The sequence below is a fragment of the Cephus cinctus genome, unplaced genomic scaffold, assembly GCF_000341935.2.
Source record: "Cephus cinctus unplaced genomic scaffold, Ccin1 Ccin1_scaffold0617, whole genome shotgun sequence".
Lineage (NCBI taxonomy): Eukaryota > Metazoa > Arthropoda > Insecta > Hymenoptera > Cephidae > Cephus > Cephus cinctus.
In genome coordinates this window covers 624,013-646,635 of record NW_014333261.1, presented here as the reverse complement: position 1 = coordinate 646,635, position 22,623 = coordinate 624,013, and the positions used below count along the sequence as shown (strand labels likewise).

General features: G+C 39.4%; 1 protein-coding gene and 1 long non-coding RNA gene across 12 annotated transcripts; one reads left to right on the top strand and one right to left on the bottom strand.

Annotated features, from left to right (window-relative positions):
- Positions 1–352: 352 nt before the first annotated feature.
- On the bottom strand, positions 353–22,081 carry LOC107269253 (protein phosphatase 1 regulatory subunit 12A). 11 transcript variants are annotated; one of them, XM_015742892.2, is made up of 22 exons: positions 21,374–22,075; positions 17,980–18,110; positions 17,746–17,864; positions 17,452–17,611; positions 17,177–17,321; positions 16,965–17,098; positions 16,712–16,857; positions 16,335–16,475; positions 16,097–16,179; positions 15,889–16,015; positions 15,694–15,805; positions 15,226–15,363; positions 14,649–14,828; positions 14,332–14,460; positions 13,296–13,488; positions 11,152–11,301; positions 9,736–9,919; positions 9,376–9,485; positions 8,986–9,057; positions 5,536–5,859; positions 4,326–4,421; positions 353–2,785 (listed from the first exon to the last, which is right to left on the bottom strand). In XM_015742892.2, the coding sequence occupies exons 1-21, from the start codon at positions 21,620–21,622 to the stop codon at positions 4,326–4,328; spliced, it is 3,123 nt and encodes a 1,040-aa protein (XP_015598378.1). In that variant the 5' UTR covers positions 21,623–22,075; the 3' UTR covers positions 353–2,785. The 11 variants fall into 11 exon arrangements, with proteins under 11 accessions (XP_015598378.1, XP_015598380.1, XP_015598384.1 ...); XM_015742894.2 differs by lacking the exon at positions 4,326–4,421 and having other exon boundaries at positions 21,374–22,076; XM_015742898.2 differs by lacking the exon at positions 11,152–11,301 and having other exon boundaries at positions 21,374–22,076.
- LOC107269259 lies at positions 19,277–20,050 on the top strand. Its single transcript, XR_001538019.2, has 2 exons — positions 19,277–19,636; positions 19,828–20,050. It is a non-coding gene; the product is annotated as an uncharacterized LOC107269259 (long non-coding RNA).
- Positions 22,082–22,623: the final 542 nt, after the last annotated feature.

The window sequence follows — 22,623 nt, the reverse complement described above, 5'->3', positions numbered from 1 at the left end:
GGACCACACTCTGATATAGAAACCCAAAAAAGACAGACAAAATACTGTTCGACACTTAAGTGAAAGGAAGGGAAATTAAAAAAATATATAATAAAAAAAAACAGAAAAGAATAGAGTTATTCGACGAAACGATTGATTAGCCTGATGTTAATAATACCGTTCCATTATTTTTTATTAATACTAAAAAGACGAGGCAACGATTAATTGTTAAAAATTTTTATCCGGCAAATAGCATCAAAAATGCCACGCGTGGATCTCTGCAAGCTTGTGATCAAATAAATAAATACGTCAACAATGACAGTAAAAATACTTTAACGACATAATCGCTGTGCTCGTTAGAAACGACGTGCTCTTATTAATTTTTCTTACGCCTCTATATGCTATACATATATGTATATATATTTTTCAATTTTTGTTTTTTTTTTTTCATCACTTTCTTTCGTTTATCCTTTAAGTAACTAGAAGACTTCCAGCGGACTACGTGTCTCGTTTGAACGAGAAAAAATTAATGCAATTAGTTACGCTTTTAATTATTACCGATCGTTGTTACGCCTTCAATAAATTAATATTTACGATTAAGAATTACTAATCAACATCGGTTAAATTACGCCGTGTACATTATTTGATAAAGATCGACCTGCGCGCACTACTACGTTATATATCGTTAATCATTTCATTTTTTTTTTTCTGATATAACACAGCTATACAATAATAACGGGTGTCGTATATCGGCGATGATAATTTCGCAAGGACTGCGACAATATATAACGCGTCTGTGAACACTTAAAAGTTATATAGTACAATAAGCACATGGATATCACTATTATATAATACAGTACAATGGGGAGGTGACTACCTATCTTTATACTAAATAAAGGTTACGCTAAATTATGTTATTTTGTAACAAACTTCAATATGAAACAACTACACTGATATTTTTTCTTACAATTCTTTACAACAATGTCACTAGAAACGTATCAATTGCAGTTTCTCCAATTACGTCATATCCTATACCAGTATTCCCTATACATAGAAGTCGCGTTCAGGTATAATAATCACCCCGTTCGCTAAGTTTCATCCACAGGAATATCGACTGACGATAGAAGAACGACTCTGCGAAGACATATCACTTTACGTTTATTCACGACAACCATTGAGAATAATTGACCAATGATGGGAACGTAATATCCGGCCAAGGTATAAAGGACTTATCAACTAAAGTTCATTGCTTCTTCTGAAATCCCGGAAGGAGTCAACCGCACTGGAAGTATTCGCTTGTTTTTTTTTTTTTGACAACGAAGAAAAGAGCAAAGGACAAGAATTGCAACATTTCAAAACCAGGGAAAAAATTTCAAAAGGAAGGACTGCTCAATCCTCCATTTGTAAGCAGCGCGTACGCATCCTATCACAATTGAACCGTAGGCCATATTTGTAAAAAAAAAAGAAATATGGCCGTACTGAAGACTCCTGGTTCAACTAACGCATTAAAGTCACGCCGCTTAGCTGTATCATTCTCTAATTAGTGGCAACGAGTGAAAACGTTTATATAACTGCAGTCTTCTGAGAAAAAGGCCACTTCGAGTAGCGAAGATCGACTCTTGGAGAAAATACCTCGTACTACTCTACATTCGCGTACGCGATATATGTACGCATATATTTTATGTAATAATGTATATCAGTAACAGGTCCGAACTGTACACCATGTGGCTGATTCTCTTTTATTTTTCCACGTAGATCATTCGAATCCCGACACGCAACATATAAAAGAAGTACAAACTCCAATAGACTATACTGCTGTATCCCAAGGATATCCACAACTTTCTTAAGGTCTCAACTATCTTACTAGCTTTTGAGCCAGCAAACTTTCCGAGAAGACAATTATGAGTGTCCTGGAATCGTGCGATGTTCGCTTAAGCATTACGTACATTACGCTGCCGGTATATTCGAAAATATCTACATGTTTATATACTACAATATCGCCCTGGCTTACGATCGAACACAGAGTAAAACAGCTCTGGTAATGTATAATAATGATCTCGCAAGAATAATAGAGGAGGTCAAGTTCGGTAATATTATAATTAGTATAGAAAAAGTGTTTGGCGGCCAAGCCGAATAATCAAGGTAAAATTATAGAGAGAGAGAGAGAGAGAGAGAGAGAGAGAGAGAGAAAGAGAGAGAGATAGACAGAGAGAGAAAATCCAGGCAGTTCAGCCGATATATCGCATAACCTGTAAAAACTTTGGCCAGACATTGTCAAACTGCACGTGTATATTGTCAGTGACTCGTAGACGGAATAATACAGACTCGAGACGACTTTAAAATAGACGAATTTATCTCTTGGATATTCTTTATCTAAATTTCATTTACTTCCTTCGATTTTGCTTTCGACATCGCATCTCGATTTCGGATTATAAAATAATTCAAGATCGCCGTCCCGTTTCATACACTCGGCACAGCCACGAGAGTAACTGATTCTCCTTTAATAAATAAAATAACTAACACAAAAAAGATCAATCCATCTGCAATATGTCGTAAATAATAATAATAATAGTCATAGTAATAATAAACATAATGATAATGATGTATCGTTAAAATGGTTATTTATCGTGTAATAACTTAGATAAAATAATACAACTTAGATAAAACGGTTTTTTTTTCCTTTTTTCTTTTACGTAGGCTTCAGCCGGGCTCGCTGGAGTTACTTGGACAGCTTACTGATCACCCTGATCAAGGCACCGTTTTCATCCTTTAGCCTCTGGTTTTCGCACTTGAGTTGCTCCATCATCTGAAAATACACGTTCCAATGCTCTAGCGACGCTCACGTATCAGCAGAAATATTACTTTCTTTCCCAATGCACAACAACAAGGAATGAGTGACGTTATTCATTATCGTGTGACAGAGGGACATAAAATGAGAGACACGCGTATACGAGGTACAATATAAAGATTAGCACATACATTTGGGTATGTTTTCGTTGAGACAGTTTTTTTTCAAATCTGTTTCTTGGGTTTAGTCAGTATTTAAATATTAAGAGACTTTCAGCTAACCTTTCATTTTTGGCCCTTCAAGTGCAACAGAAACGGTCTCCATTTTTTTTGCAAATAATAATAACGCGAAATAAACGCTGGGATTTGTCAAACAACAGGGGCGGTATAAGTATTTTTATATTTGTTATTTACGTCATTGTTTTTCTGGGTAAACATTTTGCACGTATGCATTGCTCAGCAAGAGTTACGTGACTCTCACGCGCATGCCGTTAACTCCTTAAGAACGTCTATGTTAGAGATTTTCAACTTTGGACTGTTCACAGTGAACTTTTGACAAAAATTGGTGCGGGACAGGGGGAAGCGTGAGTGAGAACGTATCTTCTTCATGCGTGGGAATAGCGTGTCATACGGTTAAAGAATGTACGCACGATTATCGCAAAGCAGCACGTGAAAGCATGCCCGTTTTGTTGATGAAAAACAAAAAAGTCTACGCGGTAAGAATAATATTTGAAACTAGAGAGCGTCTCAGCATGCAACCACAGTCAATGCAATTATCAATGCTTCGCGAAATATTAAAGGTAATAGTAACGTATCGCGAACGTAGCTCGTACACTGAATGTTCTCGTTTGAAGGTACATGGGTACTATCTTGCATTCAGTCCACATAATATATACGACTGTTCAGCTTAAACGTATCAGTCAAATTTGAAAGTTATCATGTGATAACTTTGATTATGAAAAATTCATTGGGCAATCTTATACGCGCGACTTTATTAACGATTCTTGAAATTTGGTGCAAAAAATTACGTGACAGCTGTCAAACTGCTGAATTCAAGCTGGTCTGTATAGAGCTATGAAAAAAAAAATATTTAATAATTTTATTGAGGTGCATAATTGGAATCGAAGCACTGCGTTTGAAGTTTTCTTGGTTATACCGAAAAAGAATAAGGATTGAGGCACAGAATAGAAAGCACAATCGTACGGACAGCTTTGGTACGGTATAAAAAGGCAGCACGTAGTAACTATAAAAATTGTTTTTCATAAGCACCCACATAAATACCGCGAATACCGCTTTGTACGATTTTTTGAAAATCGTTATCGTACATACTGGCGAGTCGAAAACGTTTTACAAGTGAAAACGAGATGAAAAACAGAACGGTTGATAAAATTCGGAGAGAACCCGTCTGCGAAGCTTAGCGTGTAAGAACGTAAGTGTAGCGATTCCATTATAAGTTTTAATATTGCGAATCAGAACATTAAGTAAAGAAAGTGTAATTAATGTTGTACGTGACGTACGATGTACATTATTAACGCAGATGCTGTCATTATGTCCTTTACCTATTTAGTAGTATTGGTGAGTTTGGATACGACGCGGGTAAGTGCCCGATTTTCGGCTTTCAATCTCTCATTTTCAGCTTTGAGCTTTTGCAATTGCTGTAAACAGTGAAACGGTTAGCCCAGATACTCCAGTTTTTTTTTTTCGTTTTTTTTTTTTTTTTTTTTCGTAGCAAGCCCCCGTAATAAAGAATAACCAAAGCACAGTAATTAATTAGATACATATTATACGTAAATATAAATATGTATATAAATGAATGTATAGTCCATGGATTAAGAATAAGAAAAATTTACTTGGGTTTGAGCAACGAGGAAAGCGCTCGCCGAAAGTATGATTAGCAGGTTTTTTTTTTTTTTTTTTTTTTTTTTTTTTTTTTTTCGTAGCAAGCCCCCGTAATAAAGAATAACCAAAGCACAGTAATTAATTAGATACATATTATACGTAAATATAAATATGTATATAAATGAATGTATAGTCCATGGATTAAGAATAAGAAAAATTTACTTGGGTTTGAGCAACGAGGAAAGCGCTCGCCGAAAGTATGATTAGCAGGTTTTACCTTAACTTGAAAAAGGAAAAACCGATATGGTAACGACGATCGCGACGATTAAAACTTTATGTCGTACAGGTGTCAAATTAAAATCAAGCTTGTGAAATAAACGGTAGAACGAAATAGGAGGCTCCCAAAAGGTGGCAAATTAAAATAAAAAAAAAAGCGATGCGCTGAAAAGCCCGGCCTTCCGGATTGTAAATGCCACTGGTGGAGTGTCTCAAAAACAAAAGAACTATGGGATAAAGAAAGACCAGAGAAAAAAGAATAAGAGCATGAAGATAGAGAGAAAAGTAAAAAAGAAATATATGTATACGTAAGACAACAATAAAGAAACTAGCGTAATAATCGCTGCACTCAATCTCGCAACAGTTCAAAACAAGAATTCGAAAGTTCAACGTGCAACCTAACCTAACAAATAATTATATATCTCTAATGGCAAAAGACGCTTTTGTCTATATACGAAAATCTTTCACACCGTTCACGTATCGCACACGTAAAACAGCTATGGAGGAAAACGCAGATGGTGATTCTGTGTGGTCCATTGAGAATAGCTTAGGTCAGCAGAGATTATAAAAATGAAAGGAAGACCAAGGGACTCCTTATCTTATTATTCTCCCAGAATCATTAAACCAGGATGGAATGAAAGCGTCTGCCGTTACCTTGAGTTCTTCCTCCATCTCAGAGAGTTTCCTCTCCATAGCCCTCCTCTCCCGTTTCTCAGCCTCGGAGAGGGAACTCTTATTTTGGGCAGTTTGCGCCTTATCCAATAGACCTTTAGTTTCCTTAAGCTGCTCGTCGGAACGACGTAACTTCTCCCTGAGTCTCTCGTTCTCAGCTTGTGATTCCTCGTAGAGCTTCTTATAATCAAGCTCTCCATTCTCCGAAGTTACCGATTTCGTCCTCGCAGGTGCCGTAGGTGCATCAGAGGATACTGACGAGACAGATCCAAGTCTACTGGATCTTCCGGAACGCTCGGTACCGCTCTGAAATAATATATATACCCATTAAACATACCGCAGAGTTAATAACTGGAGAAACTGCGATCTGAACACATTAAGAGCTAAGCGGAACTCCTCTCCGGGCTATTTTTAATGTCGCTCAGAAGGGACAAGGCAAGATCGCAGAACATGTTGCATTCTTACGACGTATCCTTCGGACCCGGCAAGACTCTGCAAGCTTGAACTTCTTGAACCAAAATTTGTCGTTGTTGGCTTTGATTTCGTCCGGTTAAAACTTCCTGCTCTTTGTACTGGCGAACGACTCTTTCCACTGTGATTCAGATAATTGTAGCTCGTAGATGGTGTGGCGAGATTTAGTGAATTGACTGTCGAATGAGATGGCACAGTGAGACCACCGTATCCGGATGTAGTACCACCGTACGTCGTATAAGGGTTCTGATAATTCAAGTTATTAACAGAATTGGAGTATGGATTTTTGAAGAATGAACTGGTAGTCTTGGCTGCTTTGTTGAGAAAGGACGGTGTAGTGTAGTTTGACGACTTTATACCCAGCAACGAGGAATAACTATTCTGATTGGAACCAAATAAACCAGCTATGCTCCTGGGTCTGTTTCCAAAAATTGAATTTCCATTGGCTGATGCTTGGGCACGCAGCCCTGCGGCTGTCGTTGGTTTTGATTGGGTTCGTTTTCTGTAGGAGGACATCTCTTGATGATCCTAACGACTGGCTTTGTGATCAAACTTTTCTATTATTTATTACAACGAACCGATCACGCCTTGCAATTCGATTATAAATTAATTAACTAACTTTACACCTTGGAAAATGCATTACGTATTTGCTTTATATCTTTGTGCTTCTTTTCCTTATTAATTTCACGCTTTTATTAAATGATTTTTAAAATTGACTAAGGCCTCCGTGTTCCGCACTGGACTAGACGATTCCTACTGACAGCAAGTGTTTGACTGACGGAGGCTAAGAAGCTGAACTAGTGGTTCAGCCAGTTCACTTCCATCGCATTGCCTCTACGCGCTATTTATGGAACACACGCAGAAACACACACGACTTTCTGAAGCTCTATGCCGCGAGACACGTATGCTCTGATGTCACAGCCCTTAAACCCCCCTTGGCCGTGAGTTACATTAATTAGTAAACATGAGAAAAATCATTAAATTAAAAAATCCCTATAAAGGATGAACAATTTTTAGTTGAACCCCATGAACACTGAGTGCAATATTGATTGATTGAAAATTATATTCCAGTAAATAAAACAAAAATACATATTCATTGTACGCAATGGCCGCTACACGACTAAACATTTAATGGATCAATGGTGCCCTGCTAGCGACAGCAATTAAGCAAATGACCATCAACTACTTCGCACTAAATGTCAAAGGAGCGCATTACTTCAAATGTCGATGTATTATTTTTAGATTCTCCATCGTCGCTATGTTCATGACCACGTCTGTTATTTTTTCTTGCTTTTACTTTGCAGATCATCTTTTCAAATCTGCTACTGGCTACTCCCACGCATTGGCATCGCTTGAGATTCTATAGCAATTACTAGTTCCTCCAACAACTTGTGCAATGATTACATTGGCATCGATGAGACATCTTCCGGAAAAAAAACTTTCTAGCACGTGTGAGAATTAGAAAAGATGTTTGGATCGACCTGGGAGCTTTTCGTATGCGTGACTATCTGAGACGTGCTGCTTTTGGTGGTTTCATCTATACGCAACAGTTAATGTTAAAAATCTGTTTATCCGACCTCCTTGGCTGGATGCTAAAACACGACATTACATTAGGATTTAAGACAGCACCGAAGGAAGACACGTTTATTTATACATTATACCGAGCATTTTTAGCCACGCTGCGATGGAATGGAGTAGAAAAAAAATTCGACTAACTATACAAAATATACGAACCATTACGACGTCGCCCACGATATCAATTCAGAATATCTCAATAACAAGGTTTTGATATATTTCATATCTCAGATAAAGTTCAATAGACGCTCGAGCTTTATAGAACTTTTTTTTTAAATAAGATTTTATACTCTAGATGTGTTTGTTAGATTTTTCATTGGAGACATTAGATAGAGAATATTTCATTCTAGAGTATTAGGAATGTTTCGTCTACATTCCCAATGAAACCTAATGGCGGCGCATCTACCGGGTCTTTAAATATCGAAGAACGGAAGGGAGCACTAAACATTGCTCACTAGTATATACAACATAGAGGTCAATATATATACAAAGACTTTACATCACACGTGCGATAAGGAGGATCATTTGTTTGTTTGAGAATAGATCAATAAACCAAAAAAGGACATCTGTTTTACGAAATTTTTGTCGAACTCTATATCAAGGCTGTACTATGATTATGGTTTTATAATCGATGAGACGACTCATTCGGTTCTGTTGGATCTCCTAAATGCAGTGATGCACATGTTTCAGATGCACAGATAGTGAAGACTATTTTTATCCAAGCATGCAAGAATCGGGTTAATCTTCTCAGAAGTTGTCCCAAAAATATCACAAAGCTTCTGCAGAGCGTAAAGCCACTTATACGTTAGGCAGAATTACTCGAATCTTGTGTCTCGTGCTTGTGTATGTGATTCACGATTACTATATATGAGCAAAGAAGAAGTGCGTGACTTGATGTCTGCCAACGCGTCAAGGCGTGCATCATGAGGAAGACTGGTGGTCTGTGTAGAAGAGGAGAAATCGCGTGGCGTTATTAATGGCGATGACCGAGTATCAGCTGCCTAGATGATAATCTGCCAATTTTGTAACTGGCACGTGTGAAAATGTTCACAAAAGACCCTTCTTCTTTCTTCGGGATGAGGCGTTTCGTCAAAATTTCTATGGACGGGAGCCAGATGTTGACGTTTCAAGGAATACGCCGATAAGAATACAATTGAGATGCGGTAAAGTGAGAAGGAGAAGAAGTCAGTTGAGCCTTGAAGAAAAATAAAAGCTCGTACGTTCCTTGAAAAAATATTCAATTCCAAGGAAAACACAGAGTTCATCAAGCTTCCACCTGTCCGTCTGGCATGTTGAAGTTCTTTGAGAAAAAAATTTACATAATCGTTTTGAGTTATCGTACGCACTAACTAAATTTAGGTGGTAATTAGGACTGAAATAACTCACCTCGTTGTGGTTGACCTTCGAATCATCGTAGTCACCACCGGCCGATGTATCTTGTCTTTCCGGATCAATTTCCTAGAATACAAGAAAATGAATTAATATTTTTACAGCGTCTATCTGTCATGCATCAAGAAATTTTCTATTACTTTCACTAGAATTTAATATATTCTGAAATCGGAGACCTACGCATTATTATAAATAACTATTCACTGTGACGTCAAATGGAAATAGTGATTTACGACACCTACACAACTATACCGTGGATATGTCTGGACTTGGCCCAAAATCTGTCTTGAAAGTCACTGACGCGCCAATAACCAATTGCGGGAAACAAGGAAATTAATAACGATTCTCATTCCTAATAATATCATATACGTCAATTAATGTACTAACATCCATGTCGACGTGGACAACACCGGTGGATCTTCTCTTGGGTCTCCGTCTCCTCTGGATAACAGCCTGAGTCGCCTGTGCATTCCTGCTGTCATTCTCCTTGTCTTGTTCTGCAACACCCATTGTCATAATTCACTTCTCTCGGCAGAAATAATGTTGCACGACCGCAATGAAAATCTTACAGATACTGTGTACTTTCCGCTTAATACCACTGATAAGTGTGATAAACGTCACTGTGATAAGCAAAGGCAAGAGATAATGCAATTACCTGTTCGTTCAATTATAACTCTTGTGGTAACGCTCAATTCTGCACGAAAATTATATACTTTACTCATGAACGTAGTTCCTGATAGAACTTACCCTTATCTTCAGGAGGCTTCAAGGGTCGTCTAAGAGGTAAAGTAACTGTTGTTTCGGCTGTGCTAGCCGTGATTGTCTCTACGGGTGCAGAACTTGGTCTAGGCACACTGGTCCCACCTGATGGTCTTCTGATATATGCCGTAGCAGTGTCGGCCGATCTATTATTTGCATCCTCTAGCTGGAACTGATAAATGTGATTTAAGTTTAAAACAGTGCGCGGAGTGCTAGCTACGTGAACCATGACGAATTGTCAATTACGGGTGCAAAATAAAAGAAAGCAATATTTCAATAAATCTCCTTTAATATTACCACAAGAACCATGAAGTATACAGTGGTTATCATGCAGTCAATGCCAATGATACAGAGAACACTAAAATAAAGGTGTACAAAGTAAAAGTGAATTAGCACACTCGTTATGGAGATTAGAAAAAAAAGAAGAAAAAAAGGTAATAATAAATGTGAGATCGCAATAGGCGGAGAATTTAATTCAAAATTAATTTCGCTTTCCTCCAGCTTCGTGTTCTCTCCACTTAGTGTGACCTCGATAAAATAAAAGATTCTTATGAAAGGATAAAATAATAAGAGAACCATGTAAACATCCTTATTCCTTGGAATCTAATAGAGTTCCTGTAAATACCAAGTTTGACTAATGCATTCGTAATAGATTGCTATAACAAAATAATACCTGTGCAGCACTAGTGTCATGTGCCTAATAGATTTTCAAGCATAAAAGCAAACAGAACACACAGTTATTACATCTACAGTAACTCATTACCCACGAACTACTTCATGCATAGGATTCAACGCCACCGATGCATTGATAATAATAGATTAAAGTAAATTCGAGCCAAGTAGACTTTTGGATAGAAAGCAGAAATCGAGACTAAAGAATAAAAACAATACTACAAAGTAATACAGAAAAAAATTGCTACGCGTACAACCTACAGAGCAAACATAATGTAAATCAGGTATCATCAACGTCGATCGATTTGGACAAGGTCTACCAACCCTTAAACTCCACACTAGTGCAAATATGCACCTGTCAATGTGGAATTTAAAGGTGCGTGACCGCGACGTGGAGTTTAAGAGTTAAAATACTGCTCCTATGGAATACTGAAATTCTTTTATATACTTTGCAGCTGGATTGAATTTAACGATAAGACAATTTCAGGAAGATATCTAATCACAATAATAACAGTAATACAAGAAGAAGCATCTTTATCCAACACGCAAGCACGATTGTACCGCAGTAAACGCAATTCATAACACAAATTCATATAAAAGTAGTAAGCGATTAATTCGATCCAGCTTTCCCTACTGGTAGTTCCATCCGAAAGCACGCATTACCCACGAGCACAATCGGCCGCGCTGACGAACTGTACTTGTGCCTACTTGAAGATTATCAGAGCCACACACCTTGCTTCCATTATCTACCCTGAGCCTCCAAGAGGGCCGTCTCTCAGGCAAGTTAGTTTCTTCGGAGGATTTGTTTGCTGTCACGGTGGTAGGAGTAGCTGTTGTTATCGTAGCTGTGATTGAGGCTGTGTTGCTGACAGAAGCTGCGGGCTGGGTTGTTTAAAAAAAAATTATGAATGAATCATGGGACAGGGCCCGAGATATATTAGTTTCATGCCACTAGGGTGATCAGAGGCCAGGACCATTTTATATAAAATTAAATCGTATTTCATTAAACACATACAAAGATTTGGTCAATCTTGTAATAAATCACCATAGCGGCAAGAATGCTTTCGACATGTTACGATGACTCGTATGAGATAAAGCTTTGTCAGAATCTACCTGTCGATTTAAGACACTCGATATTACAGTATATTATTCTTAATTAATTAATATCCAAGTGCACCCATTAATTAAGAATCTCAGACGTAAACCGCAACCAGGTAACTGTTCTTCGGGTTATGCCACGCTTTTTTAAAATCGTCACGAGAAGCAAATAGACATAACAATGGGCCATTGATATTTACAATGCGATACTAAATATTTCTTAAATTGATACACGAAACTAATCAAATTCTTTTCCTCCTCTCTAAAATCCCTATGGATGACGTGCATTAACTTTTTAACTACATATTTGAAAGTCTGCTAAGAGTATTATAGTGAATAGTAACAGACAGAGGGATACTACTATTAAATGTCACGTAGAGGATGTAATTTGGACATAACAAAGAGGATTACCTCAAAAGGTGCACAAAATTGTGGTAAACCATAGTAGATGACAAGGGACGCTCTACGAGGTTGTGTAAAATAGAATAAAAACTGCACAAATGTTAGCTTGTCATATATATTTTTCGTTTTTACTCTGTATATTTGACCATCTTAAGTTCCTCTTATAATACATGGAATATGCTTGTTAAAGCTTCATACAAAGTTTCTATCAAAGCTTACGAATAAGCTCTGACCACAGAACATATAAATGATTCATCGTATGAGCAATGATATTTATGACAATACTATCTTTGTTCCCTTTGGAATGTGTTTAATAGATCTGATAATTTGTAAATCCAAAATTCAAAGAATTCATGACATTCAAGTATTGAGATTTGGAACGCCTGACAGGAAATTCTAATATTGGATTTGCATTGTTGTATTTCTATCTTAGCGAAAGCACGATACGCACAGTTTATCCTCATATAGATTAAGAGTATAAGCATTATGGAAGATATTGGCAGTACAGGAAAACTGTGCATAACGACCTAACATAGAACAGAGTTTAACAGTCTTGCCTAAAGGAGTGTTTACCATTTACGCATATTTTATCGTGTATCTATTATTGTCAATGATTAATGAACGCGTTTCATAGACATATAATAGAATTCATATACGTTATTCAAGGAATATTATAAATACTTTGTGGTGTCAGAAAGCCAAAAACGCATACGACGCGTTGGATACAATACAAATGTGTATAATGAAAAATGAAAATAAAGATAAAGGAAAAAGAAAAAATTCTCATGTCAAATTCGTATCCCTGCAAATGACTAATGACTCGCAAAAACAAGATGCGGTATTGCGAGTGCTACGATAAAACGTATCAGCCTATTAACTATTACATATGGTTTATTATTTTTGGATGCCCTCGCCTTATTCGTTCCGTTACTAGTTACACATTTGGTTTCAGTGTTATCACAGATAAAAGTGTTTCTCAAACTGAATGATGCACTTCGAGCAGCAGAGGAATGATTTCCATGAGTTCTTATTCGATTATCATTCGCGTTATCATTACTGGAAGACTGAAAATGACGTTCCACTGCGTGTTGTGTATTGACACGATAAATTTCCATGTTGTTTTCATTTAACCACGGCACAAGCGTAACGCGAACATTGTCTGCATTTATCTCAAATGTCTCCAGTACTTCATTCATATCGTTATCTCGTAAATCTCTGTCATGCCCGTCCCTACTGCTACAATGCGAAAGAGCATCCTCGTACTCATCCTGAGAAGAGTCCTCTATCGTGTCAAGAAATTCAGCCCTCCGATAACGAGACGTATAATCATCGGTATTACTAGTCTTGTTAGTGAATTCAAGGACATTAAATTCTACCTGTGTCGAAGGCACGGGAGTGGCAGTGGTCGTCTCATTGTTTTGCTGCTGTTTCTTCTTCACCAGTTGCTCCGCACTCTTGATCTCATCCAGGGTAACGCCCTGAGTGGAGCGTCGTGTTTCTCGTACTCTCTTTGCATGGGCTTTCCTCTGCGTTTCGCTCTCCTCGTCACGAACTGGAGGTACGAAGGATCTGGGCAAAAAAATATCAAAGCATATTAGTACAATCAAGTTACACCGAGATGATTATTCACATCCGAAATATGTGTAGTATGTACAAAATATCATTTAAGCATCGACATGAAAATAATCTGTAAGCACGCAAACGGTCCCGAGCATCAAGCTCGAGATGACAATGTCAAACGTTAGTCCCAGATAAGGATGCATTGGCCAATTGAGATGCTCGTGAAAAATCAGGGAACCTGCCAGACCAAACCAAGGTGACGTCAGGTCCGTTAATCCTAGACGCAGAGGAACTGAAGCAAGTTTGTTGTCTCAGATTCAAAATAAAAAATGCATGAGAAACAAAAAAACTTGGGCATCCTGTGATAATTTTTTCGACTTTGCGTATTTATACAACGTGAGATTTTATAATGGGACAACGTCAGGATATACGTAGCCTCTCGGTCAACGAGTAAAAAGTGTTAGTTTGACAGATCGAAAACTATGAAATGTCTAGCAAGCCACACGTGCTTCTGCATAAAATTTGTATTACAAAGTATACATGTTTATTGTTTTTCATTGAAATATAATTTGTTTTTTCTTTTAACTATATTCCAGTGATTTTATGGAAAGCCATGTGTGACTTGCTAAGGATTTTACTGTTTTCAATCCGTCAAGAAAACACATTTCGTTCGCAGACCGACTACAATGCAACTGAAGGGAGATAAGTCGCAAAGCCTGAACGTCCATGCAGCTGCAAGTGAACAAAAAAAATACACAACGCGTAAAATAACGATAATAAAAAATCTCTCTTATGGCAGACAAAAATCACACGACTCAAGGGCTCCTGCCAGACCAAGTTGATGGTACGCACTTGAAGAAATTCTTGAAGATATTTCCTGGACTGAGCTTGCTCCCGCCCGGTGTGGTCGGGGTCACAGGAGTTCCCGTGGTATTGTTTGCTGGTGATACAACTGCTGCTGTTGTTTCCACTGGCTGAACGCTACCCAGTGATACCAAACAACGTTACATCGTACAGTACAACGAATAGACAAATGCACAGCGGACTTTATGAAATATCAGAAATCCTGAGATGCCTTAGCACTTTGATAAACAGTCCCAAAAGCGACAGTGAGATTTGAAGTTTGACGAGAAAGTACTGAGTGCATAAACTGCAGTAGAAGAATATACCTGCGTATCTGATTGGTTGAAACAGGACTCGTAGTAGTAGTCGTTGTGGCAGTAGAAGTGGTAGTACTAGCTGGTAGTGTAGGGGATGACAGCAATTTATTAGACACCGAAGTCGGTGAAGATGTATTGCTTCCTTGAGGCACCCTTGACAATTCTAAATTCAACTTCACCTCCTTTCTCCTGTGACGTAATTACAAAAAAAAATCATTAATATCAGTGCCATTATAAATCACTTAGCTTAACCCCAAAATTTTATTTAAATATTTTTCGCTGAACACTCAGCCCCAAAAAGACCATAAGTGGATAAAAAAAATTCTATTAATTGACAAAATAAAAAAAGCAACAACACAAAAAGGACTAAAGCCAGAGTATGTTCAGATTTCAGCATCGCGTTCAAGCTATGATAATTTTAAAGCAAATAGACGGAGCTACTTCTTTATTATGTAAGCCCGCACTGTCAGTAACGCAGTATATTAAAGATAGGCAAGAACGTGTAAATTAATATTTTTTTTTTTGCGAGAATCGAACTATAGTATGTGTACTTTGAGATACGATTGTCAAACATGCGCACGTGTACCTGTGAGTCTCGCGTAGGGACGCAGAACGAGTGGTCGTAGCGTTGGTATGAGTGGGAGTAGCTGGATTGCAGCGATGGAGAGTAGGGCAGGAGGACGCCTTGATGCGGGCTCGCAATGCCAAGTACTGCTCATAGAACCTGCGTAACATGCACCATGCCATGCACACCGCTACTTACTAATCTTTCGTACTAGTCTTGGCCGTTTGCAAAAGGCGGTTTACATGAACGATCCTTCAAGAGCTCGGAAAAATACTTGAGGATCGTACCAATGAGAGAATGGGTCTTGTGCAGTGCGTTGTTAAAATTAATTGCACTAGCGATCACGAGGGATGAAAGTAAAATAAAAAATTAAGAAAACAGTTTTTAAAAAACAACCACACGCATAAGTTACTCAGAAGGAAGCGAAAAGAAGTTAAATCCAGACTTTATATTGGGAAATAAAAACAGGAGTATTGGAATAAGACTTACTTCTCGTCTGTCTCAAAACTATGGGTTCTTCTCAGAGGAACGTCCTGGTCCACATTTATTTTATTCGGCGAGGTTGGAGACTTTGGAACAGATTTTTCCTTGTCCTCTAGTCCTGGGAAAGAGATATGTATTAATGATAAATTGTAAAGTATATACTGTTCTTAGGGTGATCTTGTATAATTAAATAGTCTTTACTCGTAGTTATGGAGTTTGTAGCCTCCGTGTCTTGATTTCTACTTCTGAACGAACCCGAGCGTCGCCATGATGGTATACTTCCATCTTCATTGTTCTCAGTCTGTTGTTTCGGTGGCAATATCGGAGCCTGTAAAGATAAAAGGAAAAGATAATTATTAGCTATTCAGTTAAATAATATTTAGCATTGAAAGCCAAACCTCAATTTTACCTGATTAGGAACTTTGTTGCTTTCAATGGTTGATGATGGACTGTGAGATGCTGTTTCGTCTCTATTCACTCTATTCTTCTTTTCTGTAAAGATAATTTTATTTCAGAGACACTATGGTTGCGACAGTTAAGAAAGACATAAATAAACGAGTAACAGAGCTATGTACAGCATGCTCGTGTTATGGAGAATTAAAATAATTATGTTTGCTAACGAAGAACCTTGCGCTCTGAGGACTCACCGTCGTCGGTCAGACATGCCGAGTGGTCCGATTGGTTGGATTTATTAGATTGATCTGAACGACTTGAGGTATGCGAATCTGAGCTAGTCTCAGAATCACCCTCACCATCACTGGCGTCCATGTCTGTTTCAGCGCCGCCTTCTGTCCATGCCGCATTGTTACAAGGAACGCCAATTATGTAGTTATAGGAAGTTGAAGCAAGTTTCAGGTGGGATTGGATCACTCGTGATAATGGATTTTTTCGAGGATTATTAAATCTCTAATACCAATATCAAGCTCGTGACACTATGATTATTAAAGTATTTGAAAACTGACTACTCGCTTGGGTAAGGGGTTCAATGGATATAATTTATAGTATGTGATAAAATAATACTGACCAACATCACTGTTTGTCGCTGCACTCGAATCTTCCTTGTCAGATTGAATTTCTAATTCAACCTTCTTCACCTTATTCGGGGTTTCTTCTTCGAACGTTTCCACACCCTCTTGAGTGACAACCGCATTTTCATTATTCGTAGATACACTGGAAATTAAGGAATTACGTAGAAAAATTTCAGACCGAAATATGTAAAATAATGCTGATGATATTTTAAATACAATGTACTGTACGACGCGAAAACATAAGCGTACCGTTTCTTTGGTATTGACGGTTGTTTCTTGTTATTGATTTGCGGATGATCCTTCAGCATGACTTGTTGCTTCTTCTTCAACTCCTCAAGAGCTTTGAGAATGTCGGCATCAGCCACGTCGAAAGCGGTTTGGCCCTAACGGAGTATCAAACGCCGTAAAGTCACGCACCGTGAAGAGTGACAGTGCGCCGAGGATCATTTTACCATACTTACAGCATAATTCTTAATGTCCATATCACAGAAATTCTCCACCAGGAGTTTGCAGGCTTCCAGTTGACCCCAATGGGCTGCACCGTGTAAAGGCGTCCAGCCGTCAAAATCCTGAACATTAACATCACAGCGTGCCTGCAGCAATACGCTGAAAATCAAGAAGGTATGTTCATTTTTTAAAATAAATATCATCCCCAAAGATCGTTAATGATTCTGTAAGCGCAATCGAAATATACAGGTGTCGAGCGTTTATGAAAGTGGCGGTTACGTAGATTTACTTCATGACTTTGAGGTAGCCCTTGGCAGCAGCGACGTGGAGAGCCGTAGCCCCGGACCTCGGATGAGCGTTATCCTTGCCCGGTACTCCTGATCGCCAAGCTCTTGCATCATTCAACATTGACCTTTCCTCCTCGCTTCTGGCTTGATCGCAATCTATACCTAAAAATAAACCATGAATCTTAAGCAGAACGCCCTTTAGCTATGATAACACCATAATTCACTTAGAAACGTGGAAATCAAGCTGAGCTCACTCGGAGTTCCTTACTACAAGCTGATATCTCATACGGACAAACCTGCTTTATTTATATGTTGTTGGAGCATATCCTCCATCTCGTCGCTTTCCGCGATGTCGAGGGCCAGCTCGCCGTCGTTGTTGACGGCTGCCAAATTGCATCCTTGCTCTATTAAGTATCTGCAAGTCATCGTTCACAGTACTAACAGTAAAACGCATTAGCTTCGTATTGGGATACGAAATTCCTTAGACAAGAAGTATCGAGAATAATGGATTATCGTCCATGAAAACTAACTTTGCGATCGATATGAATCCGCAGGATGCTGTAGCGTGAAGAGGCGTCCAGCCTTCGTTGTCGCCACGATTGATGTCCGCTCCTTGTTCCACCAGGAACTCCACCATATCCAAATCGTCGTCGATGCATGCCTACATTTAAAAATCATACAGTTAAACAGAATTAATTTTATTTTTAATAAAATTACTTGACAATTATGCGAAAATGATTAACGATAAAAAAGCATCATTCTTTTGCAATGAAACTTATGGTTTCAGTGGATATCTCCTCCAATGCTATATCCTCGTCTGGTAGATAATATACGGGAAGAAAGTCGTAAAGTGGTTTCTTTTCAACGGGCTGTTGAAAAAAAATAATATATCTCAGTTTCGGCGAAGAGAGTTAAAAGTTATCATCCCATCGAGAAATCTATGTTCTCGGATAATCTGTTATCTCATCTATAAGATTCCTGACGCAGTCATTTCTCATGCCCGTCTGGCCGAAAAAATAAACCATCTGTTACAACACACCAGCGAAGATCCTGAGACACAAACGGAACGCACATATTCACGACCCGTGACTTCCAATAGAGAACTATAAATAGTGGCCGATGCGTGATGTATTTTCACGATCTATTTTCGCAAATCCACGAATGCCTACGCAACCTACGCGTCCGAATGGGGCCGAGAAAAAATAGTACACTGTTATTGGAAATATCGATGGGTGCCAGAATTTTAATAGGAAACGAAACATTTTTTACACAACGTCCTGCTAGTCACTGCTCCGAAATAGGATTTTACCCTCCTAGGGCCTGACCTGCTCCAGTCTTGTACCTAGGCACCTGCAACAGGCTTGGCGATGATTCGATGTAGGGATTCTAGAGCGAATGGAAAGGAAGATAGTCTGAAATAAGAATCGAGGATTGGCACAGACCGTACACAGTCCTCACTGCCAAAGAGCAGAGTAAACTTGGTGCGCATATCTCAGTGCCCCTTGGAGCACTATCAGAGAGATGACGCCTTCCTCTACGTAGTATCTAAGTGCAACGATGTCAATGCACCGAGGTTTACTAGCCCGATTAATTTATGCATGCGCATTAAAAATCTTTATCCTTGGTCATTAAACATACAGCTACAAGAACGACGTCGAACGATTTTACTGCATGCGGAACGCGTTGAATACGCCGTTTGGTAAATCATGGGAAGACCTTGCGAATGAGTCGTCGAGATGGCTATCTTAAAGGGACGTATGGGATCATCAAAGTCACGGAGTAGAGTCCAATTTCACTTTACTGCTTGCATCTGAGAAGAAGAAAGTGGTAAATGTTAGGGTCAGCGACATGGTATTATACCTTTGCTTGCAGGAGATCATCAGGACTCTATATATAACACCACGGTCATTCGGCGACGAATTTATTTATGAACATGCTGAGCCGGTGCTAGAGAAGATCGAGCGACCGAGAGACCGACAGAGGGACTAAATCCGCGGCCGCTAGAGATCGTGCCAGAATTTCCTGCGGTGCAGTACTCGTTCCCACGTGAAAGGGTACATTTACCAAGAGGAATGTAACCGTTTACATCTTCAAGAAGAAGTATATCATTTTTACTCTGTGACTTGAATTATAATGCATCGTGGCACTGTGCGTTCTACGTACTCCGGGCTATCTGACGTTGAGGAGGTTCGAGTCTTTTATGAGTTATTTTTGGTTCTATCCCAATTTCTATCTATTCTGGAGTTATCTATCTCAAGTATCTCGGCCTTGTTACGGCCTCTTCCTAGTTTAAATGCGAATCGGACGTTTTGACTAACTGGTTGGCAAGGTAGTGCACTGCTCGATATTTATGTAAGAGTTCCTTTTCGTTCTCTCAGATCTCACCGAGACGACTGTCGCCTCAACGACTCTTCACGGTTTTCCCTGCCAACTGGAAATTCTTGTGCGATACTCTCTCGGCAATGACGGACTGCCTTTGCTCATGTTAACGTTCGGCTGCGACATAGTAAAGAACGGTCAAATGGTTATCGGTAGACGGTTAGGCCAAAAAATGTGCACATAACGTAGGGCCAAAATATTAAAAATATTTTTACTATCTAATCTTTGAGTGGAGTAACTTTTTTGTTTTTGTAATTCTAAGAATCCTTTCATCATTTATGGTATTTTACGTCGTTAATCATTACTTTTAATGGCTGGTACGGTATGCTAAAGCGGTATTGGAGGCGTGAGAGAATATCTGGAGCAACACGTGCCTGAGATACATTCATGACGGAAGTATATCATAGTACATGCTAAAATTAATCCCTCAAGAATGCACAAAGGTATTTCACTAGGTCTTCCATCCAAGAGTCTTATCGTACCACGCATGAATGGCATTAACATAGATAGCCAGAAATTCAGACTTCTTAGAATCAACATACGTAATCTTTTTTATCCGCTTGAAAACGTTGTCGTATTTGTAGTATCTGGAAGATACACTACACTGTCTGTGTAATATGTTGTCTGAGTGACTAATCTAGATTTGAGATAATTTTCACAGTGAATCATTCCAAACTCAATGTTTTTAAAAGACTACTGGACAAGACAATTCATGAAAGTGGATAAGGAAGATAACAATGTTGAAAATGCAATTTGCTGTAGATATATAGATATACTTTTATACTGTGCATCAAAGCATGAGAATGTGGAATTGCATCATCCATTAATGAAATACTAGACGAGGACACACGATGAACGAGCATAATGGAGCAACAGCATTTGAAATATTAAGTTGAATTTTACTCATTATTCAGGTCTCGTAATTTGTCTAAGGCCTCAAATAACCGAGGGTTAATTTGCACAGTAATCATGTTCAGAACACTGTACAGAATTGGATTCAATAGAAGTAATTTCGCATTAGTGCTGACTACAAATACTCAAACTCTGAAGTGGCTCCAATCCAAGCCACAATAGCGGTAACTCATTGAAGCTTTGAATGTCAGCAGACGAGTGGATTCAGATCCTGTAATATTGAAGATTAGCAATAGACATTGAAGAAGCCCGAGTGTGGCTCAGCTGCATGAACATTCACAGACGTGTAAACACATGTAAACAATCTCGAAAAAGGTAGAGGGGAGAGATAATCCGCCACTGGCGACCTCTCATGAAAAATGAGGAATTTGTCCGATTTTCCAAATAGAACGAGTGATACTATCTTGGCCTGCGGACGTCTAATGCCTGAGGGTATCCATTCGTATCTAATGACAGAATGAGTGATTGAAAATTTGTCCGTATTCTTAATGAAATGGGACAGCTGGAGCAGTCCGCGGCCATCTTGCATACAGTGCTACGTCCGGGAGAGCCAACAGGATCCGTCAAATCTACCCGAACGATAGGGATTGCACTCTTGTGGATGTTTAATCGTAGACGATATCCATTATTTACCTGATGCAGGGCTGTGAGCCCGTCGACGTTTCCTGTATTAATGTCCGCTCCCTTTTGCAAGAGGCGGACGACCTCATCCTTATCGCCCGCTGCACACGCCGCGAGAAACACGCAGTCCGCCGAAAACTTGATCTTGCGTGCCACTTGCCGCGGCTGGGCCGGTTCCCGATTAGTCTCGGATTGCTCCCATCGCTTGAGCTGTTCGGCCCTCTTAAAGAGAGCCGAGCTCGAACGAGTCTCGATAGACATTGGTTCGCAAAACTCTCAGCCGATCACTCGGTCACTATTATAACCACTTCGCCCTGGGTCGCCTCTCCTCCACGCTTACCGAACCCTCGGCCTCCTCCACCGCCACTACCTCCTCTTCTTACACTTCGTATAACCACTTCACACGGTCACTTCACCTTGCGCGACTTAACTCGGCGAAATGGTTTTCGGCCGTCTCCTGGCCCCATATACAAGAGCGACGTACGCGGCGATTCGTCCACCTCCTTTTAATATATCACCTCGTTAAATCTCGAAGGTTTAGGAATCCCTCTTTATCACTCTCACGCTATGGAGGGAGCGGTCACTCTTTGCTGCTCTGTCGGCCACACGACGGCTAGATTCGCGTGCTCTTTGCTATTCTTGGCCGCCCCGTACCCGATGCGACCTACAGCCAGTGCTGTGCACACTTCCCCCTGATTCACCGGCGAAAATCCCCGGTTATTTAACTAAAGTAACTAGACGCACCGAGTGGCTGGCTTGTTTCGCGCCTCGAAAATCGAGAAATAATATGATGCGTCCACAATCTGTTATTTCTAAAAAACTATAGGGTTAGACGATAACCTAACTTTCATGGCGGTCCTATAGGCACGGCTTGTGAAGACGCGCCACGATAGTTTTGCCTTATTCACACTTCAGGAAAGCATGTGTATTTGGCTTTACATAGTAATTCTGGACACGTATTTCGACGCCAAGCGTCCATAGAGTGCACTCTAGCGGTCGATCGAAGAAAAGTGATGTAGAGCAGCGAATAGACGAGATCAGTCGAAATAATCGAAGGAAAGAGACAAGTGGTGTGTGGACTGGTTGTGCGGTGTAATAATTTCGAATAGTGTTACGTTTTCCAGTGTCTTATCCCGTTGTGCTCGCCATGACGTTGATCTGAAATAGTATTTCAAAATATCGATCCCGATGTTGGTCGCAGGACTGTGCCAATGTAGTATTCATGCTTTTAACGAGGAGAGAATCCGGGGAGGCAATTCGTG

Excerpts from the sequence above, each read along its gene's own strand:
- LOC107269253 (XM_015742892.2), bottom strand. The coding sequence starts at position 21,622 with ATGTCTATCGAGACTCGTTCGAGCTCGGCTCTCTTTAAGAGGGCCGAA. Across the intron at positions 17,322-17,451 it reads GGCTACCTCAAAGTCATGAA|CGTATTGCTGCAGGCACGCT; the intron begins GTAAATCTACGT and ends CTTGATTTTCAG. Across the intron at positions 4,422-5,535 it reads AGATGGAGGAAGAACTCAAG|CAATTGCAAAAGCTCAAAGC; the intron begins GTAACGGCAGAC and ends CACTGTTTACAG.